The sequence below is a fragment of the Sipha flava genome, unplaced genomic scaffold, assembly GCF_003268045.1.
Source record: "Sipha flava isolate LNK unplaced genomic scaffold, YSA_version1 113_pilon_pilon, whole genome shotgun sequence".
NCBI lineage: Eukaryota > Metazoa > Arthropoda > Insecta > Hemiptera > Aphididae > Sipha > Sipha flava.
The window spans coordinates 921,770-948,968 of NW_020271732.1; the positions used below are offsets into that span (position 1 = coordinate 921,770).

The 27,199-nt window shown below is 30.4% G+C and overlaps 1 protein-coding gene across 3 annotated transcripts; it reads right to left on the reverse strand.

The window, feature by feature from the left end:
• Window positions 1-8,883: 8,883 nt before the first annotated feature.
• LOC112689916 (RAD50-interacting protein 1) lies at window positions 8,884-22,773 on the reverse strand. Of its 3 annotated transcripts, none has more exons than XM_025563801.1 (12): window positions 22,458-22,773; window positions 22,146-22,387; window positions 21,894-22,067; window positions 21,696-21,827; window positions 21,038-21,609; window positions 20,812-20,971; window positions 20,558-20,708; window positions 19,573-19,787; window positions 18,931-19,096; window positions 18,710-18,843; window positions 18,433-18,603; window positions 8,884-10,394 (listed from the first exon to the last, which is right to left on the reverse strand). In XM_025563801.1, the coding sequence occupies exons 1-11, from the start codon at window positions 22,584-22,586 to the stop codon at window positions 18,477-18,479; spliced, it is 2,202 nt and encodes a 733-aa protein (XP_025419586.1). In that variant the 5' UTR covers window positions 22,587-22,773; the 3' UTR covers window positions 8,884-10,394; window positions 18,433-18,476. The 3 variants fall into 3 exon arrangements, with proteins under 3 accessions (XP_025419586.1, XP_025419591.1, XP_025419598.1); XM_025563806.1 differs by lacking the exon at window positions 8,884-10,394 and adding an exon at window positions 17,375-17,562; XM_025563813.1 differs by lacking the exon at window positions 8,884-10,394 and having other exon boundaries at window positions 18,477-18,603; window positions 21,038-21,263; window positions 21,336-21,609; window positions 22,458-22,586.
• Between the last annotated feature and the right edge of the window lie 4,426 nt (window positions 22,774-27,199).

Below are 27,199 nucleotides of genomic sequence, written 5' to 3' on the forward strand. Positions count from 1 at the left end.
TTAATGAATTTATTTTCACTAAAAAGTTCAAATCATCAAACGAAATGATGAATAACAAATTTAATATGAGAATTTTATTAAATTCTGCGACCCGGTATTATATTTTCGTGGCCCGGTAGTGGGTCGTGATCCACTATTTGGGAAACGCCGATATAGATCCGTAAATATATCATCCGAAACCCTAATACAATTCGTACGATTGGTAACAACAGTTTTAACGTGGTCGTCGATTCGAATAGAACCGTACTACATCGTGCTGAAAAGGCGGGTTCGGTGAAATGTCTGTAGAATTTTACGCTTCTCGATTGCGGCCTCGCAAGAAATACGTCTATAATATGGATTTATGCTCGTCCGTCATAAAAATCCCAATCTTTATAACTCTAGGAAAATAATTTCGTTTTCCTATTGATTACTCGACGTCTTCAAATGTTTTTTTTTCACTTGAAACCGCGAACAAATGACCTCCAGATTTTCCATTATGCATATGACAGTTACTCTTTTCCCCTACATAACGTAGACCCGGTACCGATTGAAGAGTAAAATAATTCATTTTTCCCGTACAATATATTGCATGAAAATAAAAGTAAACCTTATTCGATCGACAATAGTAATACGGTCCACAATAAGTGGTCACCTATATATTATAGATAGTTTAAAGGCGCACAACATTTGTTTTATATTTTCTCTCGATTTTATTGATTAAAAATTGTTAGCCATATATTTCCAAGTCACGTTGGTCTGCAGAATAAAAATCATATATTTCAAAGCTTAACGTCAGCGATAAACTACGTAGAAATAGTAGTGAGAGACAGAAAATAAAATATCATTATTTTCAGAGTCTTGAAACCCGTAGAAAGGATTCCTTATTATTCTGCAGATAGGGAAAAGTGTACAGCAGGCCATGAAACGTCTTCGTATACGTTTAATACATATATTTATATGTATACGTTTTATGTAGGTGACCGTATACTTTGTAACATATCGTTAATGATTGTACATAGAAAGGAATGAAAAAACCTGTTAAAGTAATAATACAATTAATTATTAATTTTTTTTTTCGGAAAGATTTTATTTATTTAACTATCGCGATTGTTGCAGTCCGTTGCACTTGATTAAATAATCAATTTACGTCATCATTAAAAGATAATTGATTAAATCTACCAACCGTAACGACCTATAATTATTGTTATAGTATTATATCTAATTCAAAGTATACTATAAATCAAAATAAGTTGTTACTGACGGGTACACGGCGACAGGATGTGGCCGAGGTATTGTTAAGGGCGCACGTTTCGTCGCAGCTAGCAGTGTGGAGATTATATTGAATAACTATTGTTTATTTGAAATTTCAAACAACGTGGTAAATTTTTGAATATGTGATCTCAGTCGAAACTTGGTTTGGCCCGACACTCATCAAGTTAGTATGGTGAGCTAGATAAATAACACAGTTTATATTTTGAACTAATATAAAGTGTAATAAGCAGTGTTATAAATAATTTTCATCAATCGAGACAAAATTCATGAATTCAGGCTATTTTTAATCTTTTTTATTCGTGTTATTATTTTTTTCTTTCCTAAAAATCATAATTAAATTAAAATTTTTCTTCTAGGTAATAATATATAATGCATAACAATAATGTATAATACTATAAACATTTTAACAAAGTTTTAGATTAAAACTAGTTTTCAAAGTCAAACTTTAATCTAGTTATCTTAGTTATTTCATCATAAGCTTTATAAGTATAAAAATGACTTATAAACATTAAATTATTGAAAAAATAAAATAAAAATCGTTTAAGGCTTAAACAATTTAAGGGTATTTTATAGGTTTTATAGGGCGTCAACAACCGGATCTTATAGTTAACATACTAACTACATAGTTGACTATATTAACAATATAGTTACCGACAAAAAACACGTTGATAAAATAGATAAAATTGTTATTCGTTAAATTTGTTAAATTATTTGCGTAAAACTGCCGTATACGTTACATGCCTTATGAATCGTTTTGTTAACTCGTAGTATTGCATTTTTTCGATAAACATCACGTTTGCATTTTTGTCACGCGCCATAAAAACCCTATAATTTATTTAAAGAGGTGCACAAAAATGAAATTTAATTTAGCAGAAAAATTAGCAGTACCGGATACAACAATGTGCAATAATGTACTGCGTGTACATAATATAATACGCGGACAACAATGGTCCTCGAAACCATATTCAATCAAGTCGAAGAAACGAAAGCAATTAGATTGAGCTTTCAAACAACGTGAGTGCATTCCCATAATAATAATAATAATAATAATAAATTGTGATCGAGAACGACATCAATTATTTACGAACGAGTGGATTAAACTGCGTGATAGAAAAAACAACCGCTCGTGTAATGACGTAGCAGCAATATACACCGTGATAATGATCAGGTATGATATATAGATACACGTGGGTGTAAAAATCCTAATAGGTTTGTGTGCACAGTTCAACCATTGTTATTTTACGCACAATAATGTATTCTTAATTGCTCTATATAGTAATTAGTGTACGAAAACACGTGTTTTACTGGGCTTACCTAGTAGTGCACCGGACCGAATCACGTACGAAAAATATAGCGATCTACAGACATGTAACTGTATCTCACTGATCCACAAATCCGGTCAGATATGATCAGGGATCGAATTTGTGGTCGAAGGTGAGGTAGAGGTCATAAGCGTGTTCAGACTTTGGTGACTGAGGGGGCATAACACATTTTTAAATCATTAGACTTATATATTTTTTTTCTTATAAAAACTATGATTTATTTATTTTTTATGTTGAAAAACTTGCAATGATAGGAATATTATTTGATTAAGACCAAAAAGTACTATTAGTGTGACTAAACAATTAAAATACATATATAATACTACTGTACTATACTCTACTGGTACTGCTGATACTGAGTACAGTCCTAGCGATTTTTTTATATCCTGGTATGATTTTGAGAAAGTAGAGTACGCTGGGGAGGGCTGTACCCACTCAACCCCTCCTGTAAACACGCTTATAATAGGGGTCGTAGAGGGACGTAACCCAATTATTTTTTCAATAACTATAACGTATTCTTGCTAATGAGGCATGACCGGATACGTTCTTTTTTTTTTGAAGAGAGCTGGAAGCAGTGATTTTCCTTCTGTGTTCACACGCGTCGTAGCACGGCAGCAATTATTTTGAAGTATTTTCGTTCCAACGTACCAATCGATCGCAAGCAAAGCTATAAGGAATCCAAAGACAGTTCGAAGTTCGTCGAATCTACTCTGAGTAGAATTTCTTACTTCTTTTATTTTATCTTTTTTAATTGATACGCAATAACGCCCCCCCTTTAGTTTCTCCAAATTTCATTTTTTTTTTTTTTATGCTACATTACTAATAATCATTGTAATATCGTAGAATTATGTTTTGAATCTTTAAGATATTACAACATTTTTTAAAAAAAATAGAAGCTTTCAAATCAACACCGTAGAACTGTATGATAAATATGTAATGGTACGTTATTGGCGTAAATTAACGTTGATTTACTAATCTCGAGTTCGTGCAAACAACGTATCATCCATATTTCCGGTGCAAATCACATGTGTATTGTACATATGTTTTCGGTGTGAATCGACGCATAAGCACTAGGAGCATTTGCTCACCCACCTCGCCGAGATTTTTTCTTTATCACTTCACGAAATCCGTTCAAGTTAAGTTCCATAATCATGCCTGCAATGATTATTACGCGTATCATGCATTCCCCCCGAATACGGTCAGGTGGATAATATTGTAATTGTGACCGTTTCCGTGTTTTAATCGTATGCAATGAAGAAAAATTTAACGTCACTAGTCAATAATCAATAATCCGTGCAAATAGTTTATTTTTTTATCACATTTCATACACTTCGTGGACGACACGGTCGTTCGGGTTTCATATCGATTAAAATATTTTATGTTTTCCGAACGGTGAACGTTTCAGCCGTCTATACATCGAAATTAAATATATTTTGCCGTCCCCTGAAAATATCATCTCGAATAGCTAACTAGCAAAACGTGTAACGAACGCTCTCAGAGTCGCCTTTGAACAGGTATGAACGGTACGGCAATCGAACGTTGTCACGCGAAAATATAAAAAAAAAAAAATCCGTGGCCGAAGTGTGCGCGAAAAGTTGTCGCGCGCACAACACGCGTCCAATTACCGCGTCCCATTACTGCACTCCGTTGTTACACCCGCATACGAGTTGTTTCCGCAAATTATACGGTTTTCGCGTTTCCATTGTTCGATTCGTGACAATACGCGACGCACAAACGTTACTTTGTGTGATCCTGTGAGCGTTCCCAAAAGGATTTCGACGCCGTCTATTATCGACAAAAGGAGACGACGATGGTTTTGTGTAGTACAACGCAACGCCGCAGTTTTTCGGATAATCGATTCAATCGTGTTCTCGGTGGGCGGCGCGAGAACGCAGAAAAACAATTATTTTCGGCTTGGAGACGGTCCAACGCAACAGCCTTGGATTTCATAGACTCTCCCGTGTATTCCCAATTTCTATATATAATGTTTATTAAACGAGTTCATAGTTCGTACCGTAAACCACACTGATAGCAATCCTACGGGGGTAGGGGTGAATGGGGCGAGTGCCTTAGAATGTACAAAGTATTATGGATTTAAGGGGCGTCATGAAAATGAATGATAATAAGAAATACTAGGTGTTTTTTTATTTTAGATAGGTAAGCATTCTTTTTTTTTTTTTTTTTACTGAAATATCTCAGATGAGTACCTATCAAATTGTACAATATATATTATTAAATATGAAATTGTGTAAATAATTTGTTACATGCCTACATGATAAATATTATTGTAGGATACAATATTATTGATAAATTAAAAATGATCGTTGAAGTAGGTATCAAATACCATAGTCCATTTTTTATTACCTGTGAATCATAATTAACAGAATTCGAATTTCATATAATTGAAAACACCTTAAAATATGCCCTATCCTAAAAATATTAAAAAAAAAAAAAAGAAAAATGAAAAAAAAATTTAAATCGAAATTAAATTAAATTAATATATTTTACTGACAGTTAATTTTTTTTTTTTTTTGAATTATTATTTACAATATAACCTTATGAACAAATACATTAATAAAAAAAATTAAATGTCCTGTTAAAAATTTAAAAAAATTGAGACAAAAAAAAATGTGGGCATTTTTATATAAATAATATTTATGATATATTCTAAATAAAACATTATATTATTATATGTATTGGCAAATTTAGGCATCAAAACTTCAAAAATGATACTAAAAATTTAAAATACTTTAAATATACAAAAATGTCAATTTTGGAGTTCCTGTTGTTTAAAACAAATTTATGTCTTCCTTTGCTATTTTTATCAATACCCTATAACAATAAGCAAATGCTATAAAATTCGAACCCTTAATAATATTCATTGTTAATGAAAATTATTGCAGTATTACCCAAATATATAAATATATAATATATATGTGTTAAAATAAATTCATAATAAATTTTACTCATTTCTAATAACAAATCAATTCGACTGCATTTGAATAATTCAATAAACAAACCTTAAGGTATACAATTGCCTAAGTAATTACTTATTATGACAATTGTATATACACAATACCTAATCAGAAACGCAGAATTTAATTTGTTAATATTGTTGAAAAGTTTGCTTAACTTAAATCATGGAAAAATTTCTTTATTTAATGTAACATATTATTTAGCCTAGACAATAAAATGTCAATTTTTAAATAACATAAAAACAAAATAAATATGGCTATGATAATAATAATAATAGAAATAAATATATAGGTACCTTAATAATTAAATATTAAAAATAAATTAGGAAAATTATACTCTAAAAAATGGAGGAGTGGAGGGCGATTTTGTTACCCTAGGGCGTTACCCTAGATTTGTTATGATGGCACTGACTAGGTACACTTGCATAATCTTCACGATCAATTTTCATCTCTATTCCGATCAAACAATAGCCAATTTTTTTTTTTTTTTTAACTGCGGAGAATGGTCTAGATTGTTTGTTCTTAATTCTTTTGGAAAAGTTTAATCTTATATTTTAAACTAAAAATATTTTGCGTTAGATTATTTATGAGTTTATTTACGAGTTGCTGAGTATTTCACATCGTTGGGTATCCGAAAGTTGTGGAAATTATTTGTCTTTTTCTTTTCAATATGTTTTTATTACAATTATTATGAAGATGGTTCACTCGGAACGTCGGATGGCACTGCATAGGCGTATCCACGTACAGGCACTATGCGAATGAAAAATTATCCTCTATAAAATGTAATTAATTGTTGTGCATTATTACATTTTTTTTGCATTCCACACATTTCATTTGATTTCTTATATTTTACTAACGATATTTGAGAACCTTTTTCTTCTCGCTCTCACATATTTTTCATTATATTGCGTGGCTCGAGATCGTAACTCTCTTATCGCTAGCCATCTCGGATATAATAGTATTTATTAATATATTTAAGTATATAGAGTAAGGACGAATAAATATTCACAAAGAACACGTTATATAATTTCTAACTTTTATATAAGTGATCGGTCGATTATAAATTCCACCAGAATTAAACAGGTAAAAATAATGTTTACGGTAAATTACGCCCAGAAAAAAATTAAGATACAAAAATAAATTTGAAAATTCTGCTTGTCCGAGATGATTTTAGATTATTTTGAAGTTTTTTTTAAATAAATTCTGAGCTAAAAGACCATAGATTAACACAATTTTCAGATTATTTATCAAATAATTATATTAGTAATGACGCAATTTTCCTCTAAATATATAGATTGCTGCTACAGCAGTTTTGAACAGAACGACTAATGCTTGTAAGTAATTTCATTCCCATTTTAATAAAAAAATTAACTCTATTCATCATCATATTTTTATATTTTCAAATACATTTTAGTGATTTCAATTTGAAAATAACATAAAAATAAATTATATAAGTATAGAAATTCAAAATAAAAATAAAAAAATACAAAAATAATAAAATATCCATTGATGATTTTGTAAAAAATGTGGCTCATTTTAGAGATACTGAAAAAAAATAAATAATATATTTAATATATAAAATATTTATTAATTATGTTAGTAAATATGTACTTATTAATTATAAATTTTTTTTCGGTTGAGATTTACATGTACCTACCTTATTTTATCTGAAATTTATTTTCATTTACATGCGAGCAAGTGATTACATTACGTTTAGGTATATTTTAGAAATGCCTTAAATTCTGCAAATGTATTTCGATTACATCTAATTGAAATATTTCTCACTATTTATGTAACTATTTGTATGTAAACCAAACGAAATGATTTTTTTTTTTATGTGTACCGGGCTACAAACAGGAATAATAATTTAAAAAAATATTCCATGGTCTATTATGATTGAAAATTTTTTAAAAATTTTCTGTTGTAATAGAGAATCGTGTGATTTAAACAGGTTATGAAATGTGTGTATCCCATTGTCTACTTCTCCGGAAGGGGAGGGGCGTTTTGTTAAAAAATTATAAACGATTGTAAAAATGAATTACATTACGCGAATGGCTTGTGCATAATGACCTATGATGCATATTGAGTCTGTTCACGTAAGACAAATTGTTCCGCGTTTCGACAGGTCGAACAGTGTTATAGTTATTGTGTAATAGTTATTGGAGTCACTGCGCATATAAACGTTATCGTGCTACAAACAGACCACATTCTATAATGTACAATGTTCTCCGTGTGTGTGTGTCTATTTGAGTGGCGTTTTACTGCCATTTTTAATGCCCGATTAAGTTCAGGACCCGAGGACTTTTCTTGAAAAAAAAATTTTACGGCAAAAAATGTTTGAGTGAATTCACTATTCTTCGCGCTTAAAATGATTTGTAATATGATAGAAACGATAAGTCTGCACTTCTTATAATCTTCTACAATAGAACATTATGTTTTGTCTGATAATATTTCTTTTAATGTCCGGATCCTATGAAGTTAACTGTTGATCGTATTGTTAAGGGCCGCATTTAATTTTGCTATACTATTTTTTTCGTTTTGAAAGTTTTTCTTCTGGAAAATAATTAATACAAAAGACGAGATTCACGAAGCAGGGTAAGATACAGGTGTGAGTGAATGGTATTGCTGTATTGGTCTTTTAAACTTGAAATCAATGTACCATCGCTCTCGAAAAAACGATTCTGAGTGAAAGAAGTCGAGTGGATCAATTTATACTTTTAAAGATGGTCTATTAACTAGTAGAATCAAATTTCTTTGAATTTTCTCATGAACTTTTAATGTTCAAACTTTGGCGAAAATGTACTTAAAATTTGGGAAAATCGAAAACTTCAAGTTTCTATAAACAGCACATAGGTACCTAAAAGTATTTCGAAACAATGGCATTTCTTAACTAAATAACTAATATTTTTTAACGGAAATTGGTTTAAATATCTAATTTTGTAAACATTTATTTTGTAACACTTGTAAACCATTTTAGATAGTTTCAAATCATTTTTTTTTTTTTCGTTACAAATAAAATTATATAAACAATCTTGTATACAATTTACAAACTTTTAGTAAGAAAATTTAAAATACTATGAATTTTTTACTACAAAAATGTAGTGGATTTACGTAATTTTATCAGTTTGTTAAAATTTGATATTTAAACGCTCGTCATTATTTTTTTTTTAATATGCTTAATTATTTTTCTTTACCCAGTAATAAATATATAATGAGCAACTTAGTATAATATTTTCATGATTTATTGTCAACCCAAAATGATTTTATTCTATAAAAAGCTCAAAAAAAAAAAATAAATAAATAATATCAATTGATATTTATGTCATCCATAAAAATAGTGTTATTCAGTGAAAATTTCATATCTGTACGGTTATTATTTTTTGAGTTACGAAAAAAATAAAAATTCAATTTTTTAAAAATCGGTACACCGTAAATTTTACCGTATATTTATAACTTTTTGTCAGTTTTTCGCAATTATTAAGAAAACTGTTGAGAAATTCGAAAAATGAATCCCCGAAAGAGCAAACTTATATCTATTTCCGATCTTTTACTCTATTTGATAATGATCGGAGCACATTTTTTGGTCGAAATCGTGTACGCAGACCCAAAAAAGAAAACACACATCATGGTTGAACTAATACATTTCTCGTTTCACTCAAAATCTAAAACAATGAGCTGCGTGTTATTATCGAGTATAGTCATACATGATTATTATGGAGCCGTGATATAAGAATATTTCAAGAGTAGCAAACAAACATTATTGATACGCATTAAAATATTATTAAAAACCACTCGAATCAGTTTACCACGTAGTGGCAAGAAAACCGTCAGACCCACACATCTACATGTGTAATATTTAAACAGTTCGACCTGTAATTTCGGCATTTTGCCACCGGTTTTCGGAGCCCACGTTTTACCACACCGCACACTACACTTGCTACGCTCAATTATAGGTAAACGAAGGTAATACTGGTACGTACATCGTTGGCATACTGTATCGAAAACATTTATCGGCTATCCGTACACAACCGTGGGTGCCTACATCGTTGAATTAATATAATATACACTGTGCAATATTCATAAAATTCCACAGCATGTATAGTTTAAAAGCGTTAGGCGATTTCCTGTTACACGGTGATTTTACCGCCACGCCCGTGGATTTTTTTAGACGATTCTCACTGTGTGGCGTTATAACATAATATTTCCATACGCACGATCAAATCCGTATAATATACTCGTAATGCGCCGAAAAAAAGTTGAAAAAAAGAAAGTGGAAAATTAGTATTAAGAAAATCTTATGAACTCTAACGGTACTGTACGTACGATATACTTACTAATATATGCGAATGGTCCACGAGTTAAATATATCCTTTTCAATACTATGAAGTAAACCGATCAAATGTCAATGTCATACGATACACATATTTTTGATCACGCCTGCGCCGAGTGTTAGGTTTTCGACCGCGGTTGAAGCATTATTTTTTCGTCCAGCGAGTGGTGAAGTGAAAATCCCAAAGAGTGCTGGGCCGCGATTTCCAAAAACCTGAAATGTTCTTACAAAACGTAAACTTTTGGTTAAATCTTGTAATCATACTGTAATCTCATTGCCTAAACGATGCATAAACATTTAAACATAATTTGTTTTCACTGTTCGTGCACAAGCGCGTTGAGCGTTACACGGGTAATAACATTTCGTCCATTTTCGTATAACAGTCTGTTGTTGCACAGGTCCCTGCATTACCTATCGGTCTTGGGCGAAACGCGGAAAACGTCACCCACGACTGAAATAGCTTACTTCCTCGCCCTTGCCACACAATATACTTTTTATATTATGCAAATACATCTGTAAAAAGAAAAAAAAATGTTTGTTACAATATTATGACGGTAACGTATCGTTTTAAGTCATTGAGATACCGCGGTGGCACCTAACCACTAATTCGGGCGCGGGCCCCGCATTGATTTTTTTTCGAACAGAATCAAAATCGTGCGCAGAACGGGCAACGTCTCGTTTCCTTTCCGCAGTATGGCAAGTGCTCCAGTGGGGTCCCCGAAAAATGTATTCCCCGGAAACTGAGGGTCCGGCCAGATCATAGGCGCGCGAAGAGTTCAGATCAGGTGCAAATAACATTAATGCCAATTATTTTTCTTAACGGTTAACAGATTTTTTTCCGTCAAACTAACTCCCCCCCCCCCCCCCCAAAGTAAACACCACGAGTTCCCATGGTAATTTTTTGAGTTTGAAAAACCTATGCATTTTGGTATATTTTTCACCGATTAACGATGATATTTTTATTCTTCTTTCCCACAAGAACATTCTCAGCAACGCCATGACATTTTTATAAAAAAATAGTTTACGCGAATATGCAACAGCCACAGCCAACGCCACTGTACGACAATGAAACTATTGAAATTGAAGATGGTCGTGGGATCTATCAGTGAACTGCGTCATTATGACAGGAAACCCTGGTTATTTAAAAATGTTCGACCATCAACTGTATTTATATATATGTAAATACATTTTTTTAAAAACAAATTATTATTAATATTTTAAGAGTATACTTTGATACAGATAGACCTAATCAAACCACAAAACTGATTAACTTGATGATTTAACACACTTTTAAGTTCTGAGTGAAGCGAAAGATTTAATGGTTTTACAATGATGTTCGATTATTTTTTATTTATTTTTTTTGTAGATCCTTTTTCAGATAGAAATACTGGTCTAAAAGTTTTATCTGGAAACATTTTTAGATTTGATATCGGCATGTGGGGGTACAGAGATAATTTTTCTAAAAACTGCCGAAAAACTGAGTAAAAACGATAAAATTGCGTTGTAAACGAGACTTTCACTTTTCATATTCTAAGTATTAAGTCATAACTCCAAAAGTAATAACTAGAAACTTGAAACTTTTACCTTATATCAAAGACACTTTTTTTCATATTTGACATATTTAACTTAAAAAAAAAAAGTATTAACCAATTTTTGTTTAACTTTGAAAATACTTCATTTTTTGAAAGTTTTTATGGAATTATATTTTTATTTTTGAATATTGAAACATATAAATTTAATAACACCTAACTTATATACTTACCTAACGGTATTGAAAAATCATCAGTTACAATTTTATTATATAAGTGTTTAAATAAATAATTATATCATAACTTTAAACTTTTATTAAAAAAAAAATGGTCCATTCAATCAGATTGAACCTTTTTATAGAGGTAGAACAACATGTTTTTAATATTTGGTTAAAAAAAATGTCTCTTTCGTCAAACAAGAAAATTTTAAACAGGTCGATGAAAAACCAACCAACAATTAGACAATTAAAAATAGAAAAATATTTAAACAGTATTATCATATTCTGAAGCTTTAATCAAAATCGTTTTACTAAAGAAATGAGTTATCATTACTTTAAAACTCAATACACCCATTACCATTAACCAATCCGAGGACCGAAGGGACGAAGGACCAACTTCCGCCACCATTATGTTATCCGATTTTCACTAACTTATCTTGTACAGAGCATATATGGTGACCCAACTAGGAAAAGTAAAACAACGTTTACAATTAACTGTAGATATCAACAGTTAAAAGAAGTCAGTTAAGATAAGTACTCGTATATATGAGTTGGGTAATAATATATACGAATACTTCAGAACACCGGTCACCAAACTGTAGGTACTAAAACTACATTTCATTATTAATTATCATTAAATATAAAAAGTATAAAAAAATGTACATAGTATTCGATGGTAAATATTTTCACCCACCAAATTTCATGTTTGAGCACTGTCCATAGTTTGTTTAACTTTGAAAATTGTATTAAAACTATTTTTAGTTATTGCTTAAAATATGTTTTGTATGTTTACAATAAATTAATATTATACCAGTAATTAATATAATAATTTTTTCCGAAATTTGATTTATAAAGCCGCGCTAATTTTAAGGAGGCTGGCTTTGTTATTTAAAGGTCTCCCTTATCTTTGTTGTTTATATCTTTATTATTATTCTGTTACTTTGATCCTTTATGTTGTTTATATCATTCATCACTATTTGAAATATTTTGCATCACATATTCAGATATATATTTTAACTGTCGAGCTGAACAGTTAATAAAAGCTCTCTTCTTTTTTTTAAAAAAAAGCCCTACATGTTCGGTCATCATTATTTTTTGAGCACCTTGCATACCAAGTCAACGCAGCCCTATATGAAGTTATAATATGATACGTGCGTATGAACAGTGTCTCGAGAACTTCGCGGTGAAGAATTAAATGTGATTAATCAGTATTACAGGCTTTAATCGTGTCCTTATTTCGTAATAGGCATAAGATTTTTCTTCGTACGACTAGTGAATTATTATAATGTAACTTTTGACGATACATAATCAGGACCGTGCACGAAGGGGGGAGGGATTATAACCCTCACCCCGTTGAAGATATGTTTACATACATTTTCACTAAGAATGTACCTTAGTCCTCATTTCATAAAAATTAAACAGACTTAAAAATTCATATTTAATCGTCTATTCTCATTTTAACAGTGCCAATTTTCTCGATTCGACGTATTTTTCTATTTGAATATTTCAGTCATTTTTCGCCTACTGTCGATTATCTACAATGACGACAGCCATCGATAGAACGGATTTTCATCGAAAAGTCAACTGTTCAAGCTGTTCAGGCATCTGTTGACACATCTATTGATTTTCGATCCCGATATCTTCGATCGTGGATATTCTAACGTATATTTATTTTTATTGACTTTTTACACCTGATCGGCCAAAACCGACGGGTTTTAAAATACGTGCGTGCGCGCGTTACAGAGGTACACCCAATCGGTGCGCGGATGACGACGACGACGACAACGTTTTATTAAAGGCGTTTAATGACTTTTGGCGGCACGGTCTATTAGATTCCCAGCATTTCAAAGGGATGGAAGCCGTAGCGGCGAGAGAGTCGTGTGCACGGCAACGCAACGCGGAGGGATCGGGTGGACCGCGCCCTCGCAACGTTATGAAATATTCATCTTTCGCATTCCGCCCCAGGTTTTATGTGTGCGTACGTTTTACACGCGTACGCACGCACAGCGGATTATACGAGCATTCCAGGGATTATTCTAGTACGTGACTGTGTACGACGCTGCATCGCTCTCTCTCTCGTCCTTTTCCTGTACAGATATTAAACGGTGTTCTCGTCGTCGTCGTCGTCCTCTCTTCCTTCGTTATTATCGCATATAACGCGAAACGTACGAATGAACGCGGATCGTTTACGGGTTAACCAGGGCGCGAGGATAAAAATTATTACGTACAATACGAGAAAAATTATTTGGGCCGCAGCATTCTTAGCCCGCGGTAACGCGAATAAATAAAATTAATAATTTCTCTCCGGGTCCAATATATAAATTTATATGTATAACAGAAAGCGATCGTGGGCGAAATTGAAAATTTTACGCGCTCATAGTATTATATTATACTCTTTTCAGTTCACAATGTATGTGCAATGCAATACGACATGGACGCGATATCCGTCGCGATTTTCAGCAATAGTTCGGTGTGGTACGCGTCTACTGATATCGGATGTTTGAAAAGTTCATATTGAAATCGTATCAAAGCTAACACGGCAATACGAACATAAAAAAAAAACGTTTGTTTGTTTTTTTAAACATCTTACACATTAATCCGGGGGCTTGAAATTCGCAATTTTTCGTACTGCATTCTAAATTTTTACGAAAAAAAAAAAAGTTTTTAGCCTGTCTCTTCACCTTTACTTCAGCCGTCTGGAAATCAGTTCGAATGTAACTTCCATAAAGAACAAAGATGATGTAATTTTCTAGTCCGATATTCTGCGATATTTTTTGGCGTGACCAACTGTTTTTGTCCCTCAGACGATTAAAATTTCATTAGGTACACATGTTCACATTTTGATGTACACACTTTACCTTTTGTACTACATAAAGTGCGTCATCAGATCCTGATTTAAAATTGTTTAGGCCCGGGACAAAAAGAAAAAGTTGACCTATATTTATGAATTGTAATTTAAATTATAATTAGTAAATATAATAATCAGTCAATACTTAATAGTAAATAAAACTATATTAGAATATAGGTACTTTTTTTTACAAAATCTTCGTAGTTAAAAAAAAAAATCTTAAAATAAATTAAACAGTAAGTAATCGAATGTAGATAATACAAAATCTTTAGAATTAAAAAAAAAATGTTTAGCCTTTTTTTTTCAAATGCATCAATTACTTCATCGAAATTAATGCTTGCGTTGGTATTATTTTCAATAGATAAGATTCCTAGGGTATCCAAAATTGCTTGGCCCAGAGATGACATTAATTTATTTTTAATTCTTTTGGGAACTGAAAAGGATCTTTCACCAGTACAATTAGTTTTGAAATGTACGAGATATTTGTATATTTTTAATAAATTTAATTTGGTCAAATTTAGTAATTATTATATTTTTATCATTTGTATATATAATAATTAAACTAGAATTTTAAGGATTAATTAATATTAATAGAGTAATTAAATCCAGTAGGTGGGCTCCTGATCAGCTTGGGCCCTGGACAAATACCCATAGTATCTTTGCGTAAATAGGGCCCTGAGCGTCGTAGTAACCACAATTTGAAACATATAATACATTCATAAGTTTATAAGTTTTAAACCACACACTGACAGATTATATGATTAAAAAAATATCGTATAGTTTCAGTATTATTTATGATTTTTTTTTTACATCGATACGAATTAAAATATAAAAAAAATAATGACCGATTTAGGTAACGGGATGATAATACTTTTCCTCTGACTAATTATGTTTTTATAAACGAGTTCTTGTACTAATATTATTCAGGAGTCAAGACAATTACCAATTTTCTCGAAAAAAATATAAAACAAATTACAATTATGTCCGGTCACCATTATACGTGGTACCTATGTAAGGCTATGGTTTTCGCTGAAAATATGGAACAATCGTCGTTCGTGGATGTGTTTTTCAATTACGATTTCATTATCGAACAAAGAACACTTTTACTACACCCGGCATGCAAGGCCGTATGTAGAAATTTTTTTCGGGAGGGGTCCCAAACATGTATATTGTAATTTTATTGAATTTAGTTTTTACCTTTTGATATTTGTTTAAAAATAAGACAGAAAATGATTTAATCTTCTTTTGTTAAAATTAATATATTTTCACATGATATTATGATATAAAATTAAAAGCAGTCAATGATTAATTGGAGCTTAAGTCATTTTTGACTGAAAATATTTATGTTGGTATTAAAAATAAATAAGTATTTTAAAAATTCGTAAAATATTGAAAAAATTTCGGGGGGGTCCAGACACCCTGAACCTCACCCCCAGATACGGCCTTGCCGGCATGAGATAATACGCACCAACATCACCGAGCTATACTAATAATAAACAAGTCTAGGCAAATTAACTAATTTTTTTCAACTCGTCAAGTTAATATAAAAAAACATAAGTTAAGTGAAAAGATAAATGTTTCTTCTCTTTTAATTAACTTTTAAGAGTTACATGTTAATTAGAAAAAAAACTTAAGTTACTTTTATTCACATAAAATTAATAATGATACCTTTTACTTAAACTAACAAATAACAAAACATAGGTATTAGTCTTACTCAGTGGCGTATTTTGGGTGATTTTTCGGGGGATGTCCAACATTTAATGAACTTCACAAACGAAAATTTTAGAACTACAGTAGATTTCCGCTTATTACGATGCCGTACACAGCGATATTCCTGTTAAAACGATTCCTAGTTATATATTTGGTCGATTTTATATCTCACGAAGATAATGTTTTCGTCATCCGCATACAACGAGTTTCGGATATAACGATCTGATTCTTTAGGTCCCTTATAGATCGTATTTACTGATGTGAAGAAGTATCGAACTAACTTTTTTTAAATAACTAGAAATTAACAAGTAATTTGTAATTTAAGACCATTACATGGTATAATAGACATGTTGGAGGTTATTACTTGATACTAATCACTGAGATTTATTCTAAAAATTACCTTTTATAATATTGTACAGATACAAAGATATTAAAATATATTGTAAAATTACAATAAATTACAATATTATTATTATTTTTATTTATTACTAGAGATCTAAGTGCCTCTTATTTAAAATACGTTCGTCAATCACTTTATTGACATCAATATTAACTTCTCTGTGGATAGCTAAGCTATTTTATTGTCACAATATTGGCCTAGTTATATTTTTTTTGTTTACTTCGTAGTGCCGTTTATTTTATTATTAAATAAAAGCATTATAAAATAAACGATAAAATCAATATAATATAAGGCCTTTATTTTTTTTTAAAGTCGAGGGGTGTCCAGACATGGAGGACACCCCCCAAAATACGCCACTGGTCTTATTATTTAAAAAAAATTGATTTTATTAACTTATATTAATTGCTGTGGGTACGTTTTCATACGTTTTTTTTTTTTTTAATTTTACTTCGGTAATACTCACTAAATTGTTTTAATCAATTTCTACATTAGAATATATTTAAATTACACGTATAAAATACATAATATTATATGTTATTCAATTAACAGTAAATAATATTACTAGATACCTATCTATCTAGATTACAATTGTTAAATTGTTAAACTTCAAATGTAAACTGCTATAGCCGCCTTCATAATGCTATAAATCATAGTATAATACAGCCTATAAATACGTAGTGATATTGAAAGCACTCGTTATTCATAAATCCAATTCAACATATTGAGCATAAATATTTATACGAAAGGTGTAATGACTAGGGCATTATTGGAAAAACAATGCGGACACCGGAAGCCGGTCCACTTACGGGGCGAAACACATTTTTTTTACACGCGTACTATAGCACTGTAATATATTGATGGATTCGGATCCGACTAAAAACTGCAATAACTCTGCGCAGCAGAGGATCGTATGCTAAACAGCGAAACGATACTTACATACCAGACGCTCGGATGGTCCTCGGACGACTACTTGTCACTGAAATCAAATAGAAAACTGAAGAGAATAATCTACGAAGTACATCGAAAAGCACTTTAACGTTCAAGCGAGACGTTGCGCGCGAGCCATTGGACGTGTGCGATACAGCTAGATGATGGAATATTGTCGAGCCGTTAACAATTATACTATCGGAAGATGAAATACCGTACTCGATAAACCGAAATTGTTTTTAGGGCATTTTATTTATTTTTATTTTTACCCACCGACACTTTAAATCGGTATATTTTTATTCGTTTATCAAACTACGTTAACTGTATTAACGTACACTGTTTTAAAAATATTTTAACTCGACGAGGAAAAAACAAACAATAATTTCTAATGCAAATAAAAACACGGTAGATAAACTATTGCAACGCAATAAATATTAAGCAATAATGATACTCAATTACGTTTTTCCATTTTTTATTTTAGCCATTCGAGAGATAAATAAATAATGCAGTTCGAGTAGACCATCAATTTTAAACGCACCCCATATATTAATTTTTTTTTGTTTTTCCGCAGCAAAAAAACATACTCCAAGTTATGAGTACTTATCGTGTGGAATACGTTGCAAGATGATTTAGTAATAATTATCTAATTTGTAATTTATAATATAAATGTTAACTGACTTTGATACTATGATATAGAAAAAAAACAATACATTTACCTAAACTGTATTTTCCTTGACAAATGTCTATACATTTAATATTAAAACATTTAGTAACACTTGATCTTGGAAAAACAAGTAAAAAATTATACCAAATTTGTGACCATGTTACTTCTAACTAACCAAATTAAATATAACTCAATTTAAACATAAAATAAACCTTTTTATTATTAAAACCAATACAAATTATTTATAAACTATACCTTAAAGTTGTTTATAATGTAATAAATATCAAATCATCATAAATTCACTCAATTTCAAATGAATTTCCATGTTCAATTCGTCGAAGTAATATTTCTGAAACTTCATTCTGAGTTAATGTAACTGGTTTAAAATTAGGTTCAAAACATAGAACTCTGCAAGCTTCCAATAACCTACAGATAATTATAATTTAATTTATGGTAACTATATAGTGAAACATTAAACTTGCAAAAATAAGACAACAATTTAATTAGTAAGTCTGGTGTAAATATTTCTTACCGATCAATATAAATACTAGGTTTAGCAGTATATTTTGAAAATATAGGAAGAAGTTTATATCGTACATCACACAGAAGATGTTGTGCCCCGCCCTTGTTGAACATATTAGCCAACAAAATATCGTTAAAAATAAACTGAAATAATTAATTATATTATAGGTAATATCTCGCAAATTTTTTAATTTATATGTATGTGTATATATATGTAATACTATTACTAACCGTTGATAATTTGGAAGCTAATATTGGCCAACATTTATTGAACAAAGAAATCGGAATACTTTTATTTAATGTATTTAAATTTTTTGTAAATGTTTCATACATAATCCAACCGCTATCTGTAATACTGTACTTGCTTTCATCAGTTATGGAACTCATTATATGCCATCTAAAAATAATATTTAACACTCATTACTGGATTTATTTAAATTTATATTTTATTGTTATTAAATAATAATTTTGTTATTTTAGTGTAAATAATAAGTATATTCATAACTATGAATTACAAAGTATAATTTAAACACTAGTTTTCAAATAAATATTGTAGAAAATAATTACTTTCCCATGATAATAATTATTATAATCAAACTTTGTACATAAATATTATTTAAAATTAGAGGGTAACTTAAAAAATAATTAAGTTATTTAATCAAAAATGATTGAAAATTATAATAAATACCTAATTTTATTTGTTTCTGAGCGAAGCAGGAATGCATTTTATTATTTAATTTATGAATATTTTAAAACTGGATCAAATTAAATATCTAATCGTACATGGGATTAATATTTAATAATTTTATTTTACATAGATGATCTATATTTTCAAATTTATTGAAACTAATGATACTTCAAAGATATGCATACTTATCACGTTTATATTGTTTTGCACTTCGTTTAACTTCAGTCATGATATCTTCGCATTGAATATTTAATAAATTATCAATACTCAAATTGTATGATCTAATGGAATCATCAAATACTGTTTCTGCAGTTTCCAATACATCTGTCCGTTCACTTTCACTCCTTGTTCTAACTTCAATTTCTAATTCACATTTATAGTTCAATAAAGACAAAAAGTGCTAGAAGAAAAACCAAAAATAAATACAAACAGTTAAATTAATAAATATTTACTATTATTAAACTAATATTTTTTATTTTTTTTTTTTCAATCTATTTCAACTAAATAGAGATTTTATGAATTAGAATTTCGATTAATCTCCCTCCTTTAAACATGAAAGCTTGTGTTGGAGAAAGGAAATTATATTAGTAAAAAAATATAAAATAATATTGAATAATATAATAATAAAATATTAAAATAATCATATAATACTAACAATCTAATCAATTAATTAAGAAAAAAAGAAAAAAAATTACAACTCTTTTAGCATAGTATAATATAGACTTAATATAACATTACCTACAATTAAAATAAATAAATAAAAATAAAAACCAAACAAATTTTATATACATAAAGCATTTTTCTCCAATTCCAGAAATAAATATTTATATACTATATATTTAATATTCATAGTTTCATTCATTATTATATTGTTCTATTTTAATTATTTTTTTAAATAAAATTAAATGTTATATTTATTATGTTAACATTTATTGTTTTCAAACCATCTCATAATTAATAAACTGATTTTCTGTCCATATAAGAAAAAATTGGAGCATATATCAATACTTATATATTGAAATGTTTGGCCTTGATCCTTATTAATTATAATAGCAAATGAAACGACACATTGTAAAGAGATACAATACCGAACCGGAGAAATAAAAATAGAACATAGTATAAGAAATATCCATATTATTTAAAATAAATGTAAATTATGAGTTTACAAACCATATTAGTTCCCCAATTATATAATATGTATGAAATATAATGTAGTGTACATAAAATTTCTGTTAAATATTCATAGGATTGATTTTCATCTCCAATAATTTTTTGTTTAAATTCTTCCAAGAGATCAGTTTGCAATTTTAAAAATTGAAGCCTTTAAAAATAAGTAAATAATAAATAGTTAAAATACTTTTAAAAAATTAAAAGTATTTTATGTGCGTTATTTCTCATTACTATGAGTTTATAAATATTCTTACTTATGTCTTGGTTGGCGAAGTATATTGTATCGATCACTCATGGTGTTTAACAATGTTAAAAAGCTATCTGCACATGCTGTCATACAATAATGACTATCAACAACTAAGACCTTCCACTGATCTTTATTCTGTAGAATATCATCCATTTTTATATAAGCATCTAATATAGTCAAATTAAAAATTAAAAATACATTTGATAATAGTTAAATTGATAAATATTTCTTACATTTTCGCTCCATATTAATCCATTTAAAAAATATATGTGCTTGAGTTAAAACTTCAGTAACACTTGGATAATCATTGGGATAATTATAAACTTTTCTTAGCTCATGTTCAAATGCCAGCGTTTCATCTACAATATGAGAAAAAACCACATCTTCTAGTTGAAAATGTGATAAATCTGTATCAAGTTTAATTACAACAGACTGCAACAGTCCTATTATAAACTCATGCTGTAGAATCAAAAATAGAAACAAAAAAAAATAACCACAAGCAACGAAATAAACCAATAAAAGATTAACTACTTGAGAATCAGCTAGTCTTTTGTCATTTTCTTTATATACTGGACCCAACCAATCCATCATAAATTCTCTATAGTCTCTGATCCAACTTAATATTCTAGATAAAAACCATTCAGGTTTATCTGGTCTGTTGGTTTGTTTTTTTCCAGTAAAATGAAAAAAAAATCTCTTTCTAAAAGGTACTATTAACTTGGTGATTGGAATGCTTATATGAGTAAAATGTTCCATCAACAATGATGTTTGTGATTGTTCATTTATATCAATATAATCATTTTTACTGGCAAAGTGAGTGAAGGACATTCAATTGAAAATGTTATCATTTTACATGATATTATAATAAAAATTATATTTTCAAAAGGATACGGAAGTTGAACCTTTATCAAAAAACTGGCTAAACGTTGAAAGCTTTGTTTTAAGTTATCTAATTTAGCATTATCGTTTGGTTCAGTCATTGTAAATGGCCAATTAATTTGTTTTAATATAATTTCAAAATCCCTAAAAAAAATAAACAGGATTTAAGAACTATATATACTATAATAATATCTGAAAATTGTTTCTTACTCTGAAAAATATCGTTCAAGTATACAGTGCCAATAATTTATCACTTTGTTTATGAAGGAAACTAAATGTTTACAAGGCATCGTATTCATAACAAGACTTAATTCACATAAAGCTTGATACGACATAACAGCTTCATTATCACGTCTACTCATCAAATTCGTTCTTATTTTATTACTAAGGATCGTACGATAAAAACCATCAAAATCATTCTACATTGTGTAGGTCAGTATTAAAGAAAAACCAAAACCGTACCTTTCAGACGACACACATTGAAGACAAGAGAAGTATATCATTCGGTTGCATTTGAATTTCAAATCTTCTATTAACTTTTGAAACACGCTCCTGACATTCTCAGTTTCTTGCTTAAACTTTGCGTACTTCGATTTTAATAGTTCTACATCTGTTCTCAGCGAAACCACTGCTTGTCGTTGGTCGCGCACTTGGCTCAGGAGTTTGGCCATACACGAATTCCCTCCGAGCACTCGGGACTTGATCTGGAAACAACAGTATTTCGCACATTATTACGCGCATTCCGCGAAAACCCCGTGGCCACGGTACGCTCACTTGCTCGGTAACGTCACGATTTTGCTTCAGAAGAACCAGTCGGTATTCCGTGCATCTGTCGATCAAGTTGTCGAAGTTGTCGCCCAACTCTTCGTTGATCGTCACCAACGTTGTCGAATGTTCGGACATCCCGGACCGTTTGCTCGTTCCACAGCGGATGCAAACAAGGAGTTTTTGATAAAATTTTTTCTAGGAGCCTCGAGTCATCGCGACCGTGCAAAATCGGTGATCGGAAAACCAAAATTCGAAAACTTTTCCGAAGGGCTCGGGAAGTCGACGAAGGGACCGAAGACAGTATAAAAGTTTTGAATACAAGATCCGTTGATAGCGCGTATCAGTCGTGCACGCCGTGTTGTACACGTGTTACTACGTTTTGTCCCACGGGGCACCTGGTCCGAAACGTACACAGTCCCATGGACGCACAGTGATCTGAAATCGAATCTAGGTGGAAAAATTATTTTATCACAATAATCAAATTAAAATAGGTCCCAGATACTGGAAAAAATTTTTAAAAAAAAAGAAATATTTGTTTACACCCGTTGAATGGTATTGTATACATTTTTTAATTTAAAAATTAACTTTTTCGTAATAAATGATATTATTACAATTTTTTTGTTTATGTTTTAATTTTATTCCGCTTTGATCTTTCCGTAGTTTATTTTGGGTCTTTCTATAATTTTTTTTTGTCCTAATATTGGTAATTTTAGTTTAGGCTTAAACCACTCACTATTAGCCTGGTTAAATCTTATATGATTTCGTTAACTTTTAGACCAAAGTCTTTATAAGAACTTTAAAATGATTTGTTCAACTAATTTTGTGTATTGTGGCTCCCATGGTTCAGTTTTGTATCGAACCTTCAAAATTTCAAGTAGATATCTTCTTGATTTTATAGAGTGAGGGTTCAATGGACCTCTATTTTTTAATAATGTATATAAATCATCGTAAGAATAATAACGAAAATTAGAATTATTAAAAATCAAGTTTTCGTCAATATCTGAGTTATCGACATTTCTATTAGAACTAGCTACAAAAAAAAAATAAATAAATAAATAATTAAAAATATAGACGCAAATGGACACAAACCAAATTTTCAAATCGAATAAAGTAAAACATGTACTGTAGTATCTATACATTAGTTAACGATTATTTTTGGTTATTTTTTAATTATTCAATTTGAAATATAAGTATTACCTTTTTTTTTTTTTTTTACTATTTTTCCAACTATATTTTATACCTAACATCATAAAAAAATATATTATAGTTATTGAACACTTATCTTGGTTTTCGAAATCCATTTCCCATACGAAAATAAGTAAAAATATAAAATATAACTAATTAATACGAGTGGAATGAACGACAGAACTCGAATTAGTATAATCGATAAGGTATAATAACAACAGATATGAAAATAATCTTAATTTTCTAATAGGCCTGGTGGCCTAACACACTTAATATTATCTGAGGTATCTACTATATTTATGTTATGTAGGATATAAATGTTGGGATTTTGTAAAACAATATTAATATCAACGTGTTTAATTAAAAGTGTACTTTTTTCCACCTAAATTGGATTTCAGGCGAAATAATTAAATTAATATCATTTTCCCGGTCGCGGGGTCATTGACTGTTACGGCAATAAAACAATCAACAATATGATTCGTACAGCCCACACCGAATTTATTTATTTTTTTCTTTTCGTCTCGCATCCACTCGCGTCGCCGTTCTCGGTCGACTCTCCGAACCGTTGAGGTTTTCGTTGGATTTCATTCGCTTTTCAAACAGAAATCGAAACGTTTGTCGCTCGTCGACGACATGCACGTCAACGCGGCACGTGCTGTAATCGTACCGTACGTCAACCGCTCAAATACGCGCTCTAAAGGTTCGCGCACACTGCAGCGGTAGCGGTAGCGATTACCGTTGGTGGTGGCGATATCGCTAGCCCGCACACACTGCAGCGTTAGCGGTAGCGGTACCGGCAGGGCCGGATTAACCTAAGTGCAAAAGAAGCATTTGCTCCAGGGCGGCAAATTTAGTGGGGCAGCATAAATAAAATAGCTTCAAAAAAATTATTTAAAATCGTCATTAATACAAGAAACAATGTCCAATTTATCAATTTTATGCATAGAATCTGATTTGGTTGAGGAAATGAAGTGATAAGAACTAGCATAAAAACTTGTAACTATTAAATCCATAAAAAAATATAATTAAAAAAAAATAAAAAATTTATAATATATACGTAGTTATATAGTAATAGTTTTGTTTTTTTTTTTTAAATTGGCGTTAATATTAAAAATTACTTTAATTATTATCTATATATTTTGAACCAATTTATTAATATTATAATTGTATTTTGTCAGTATTTTCCATTAGTTTAAAAAAATTCCTTGCAAAATTATTCTGTGTCATTTAACATATACTTATTTATACTTTTTAGTTTAAGTAGATTGATTATTATATTAGGTACCTATATTTTACCAGGATTTTTTTTTTCGATCTCACTTAAACCTTATTTCTTTGAGGGGGAGGGGAGGGGCAAACATTATTTGCTCCAAGGCGGCATCGGCCCTTAATCCGGCACTGGGTACCGGTGGCGATTTTACAGCTTGCACAAACTGCGGTGGTAGCGATGACTGGTGGATTTTTAATTAACCATTTAAACTATCGTAAATACAAATTGTATTGCGGCGATTTTCCAATGTTGTATAATTTACAATAACATAAATAAATGGTTTTGTTTAGATATTTTAGAGTGGTAGATAATTATAACTATATTATTTATCAATTATAATTATTAATAAAATATGTAGATGAATGCTAAATGTTAATTTCACATAACTATAGGTACATAGCTTTTCGTTATCTTGTATACGGTAATAACTAGGGGTCTCGTTTTTGTACGTGAATATGAATGTACGTGTCCACGTATACCGTGATCACGTGAATGAAACAAAATAAATCACGTATGGTTAATACACGTGAATTAACCAAAGCTTAATCACGTGAACACGTATCGGAATCATATTCACGAGAAAACGTGAATTAGTATATTCACGTGAACAGGCATTTATCGAAAACTTGATTGTAAAAGAAAATAGTCATTTATAGAACAAAAAGATTTTGTTAACTTTGTTAATAATGCCTACATGGTGGTCATATATTGCATTACAAAAACCGATTTTAGGTACTGTTTATTTAGTTGTATTTTATTTGAAAATGTATTTATAATTTTACTGATTAACTTCGCGCTTATTTATCTTTATTGAACTTATTGAACTCGTAGTGCCCGTTGCGTGTGTGTTTTATCTGGTAGTTGGATAGGTAGTGACTATATCGATATCTTGAATATAATATGATATTAAACACTTTAGTGTACGACGCTTTTAGTTTGCGTGCAATCATTAAGTGATCGTATTCATTAAAAAAATTAAGTTTTCTCGCAAAATGGTGAAAAGAAAAAGTTGGGTATGGGATTATATAAAATCATGTATTCACGTAATTATCCAATTCACGGATTCACGTAAATATAATAATTCACAGATTCACGTGAATATAATAATTCACGGATTCACGTAAATATAACAATTCACAGATTCACGTGAATAAAATTATAAATACACGTGAAATTTTAAGCAACGGGTTATAAAAATTGAACCTTTATTTCACGTAAACACGTGAAAACGTATGCACGTGAAATAAGGAGCTCTAGTAATAACTAATAAGTAATAAAATGCTATTTGAAATACTGGCATTGATTTTAATTGACGACGAATTTCAAGTGAAGTATCAAAAACCGCTGGGCGGTAGCGGTAAAATTCGAGCATGCAGCGGTTTCTGTAAAAACCGCGTCGCGATATTATTACCGCACCCGATTTACCGCTGCAAAATGTGTGTTCTCTAATCACAATACATGGGATACAATTTTACCGCTGCAGTGTGTGCGGACCTTAACGTGTCGGTCGGCGGCTCGTGCAAACGGTCCGAATAGGATTTGAACAACGCGCCGTCGTCGCACAAACAGTGTAACACAAATATCTGTAACTGACCGCTGGAATTCGCAGCGGATAAAAAGAAAGAATTGATCGTCAACAGATTATTGCTCTTACAGGCGCATGATTATTGTACTAGCGATCATAGGCGTGCGCGGACCTTAATTTCAGGTGGAGCCTACAATATTTTCGGGCTACCGCGTAGGTATATTTAACAATTTATCATGTACAAATGGTTGGATAAAAAAAAAAAAAAACTTTATTTTTATTTTGTATGGTGGTATACTGGTCCCGATGAATATGTTTTCCTTGAGTCACGTATATTTTTCTCGGATAGGTAGCTTTAATTATTTGTGATTTGTTCTTTTGTTGTCAGTTTTTGTCATATATTTATTTTACATTAATCAATAGATAACATAACGACAAAAATTAAATTTTAACAGTTAATTGCAAATTAAATTATATAAAATACAAGTTTATTAGTACTTTACACAAGTGTAGTACTCACTTCTGAATTTCATTACGTGCGAATTACGTCAAACCAAGTATAATTTTTATTTTTATATGCTGATCATTTTATTTACTGGTATTGACTCATTAATTTTTGTGCTTTCATTTTAGATTTATGTCAAAAAGTTGAATGCTTATTATAATTTATTTAAATTTTAATTTCTCTTGATTTGGGAAAAATGAAGTGATAGTATCTCAATTTGTTTTAATTGATCAAGTACATATTTTGGTTCGCAATATCTTTCT

Coding starts and splice junctions, on each gene's coding strand:
- LOC112689916 (XM_025563801.1), bottom strand. CDS start 22,586: ATGTCCGAACATTCGACAACGTTGGTGACGATCAACGAAGAGTTGGGC. Junction 22,388..22,457: donor ATCGTGACGTTACCGAGCAA/GTGAGCGTACCG, acceptor TGTTGTTTCCAG/ATCAAGTCCCGAGTGCTCGG. Junction 19,788..20,557: donor ATAATTGGGGAACTAATATG/GTTTGTAAACTC, acceptor TTTTTCTTCTAG/CACTTTTTGTCTTTATTGAA.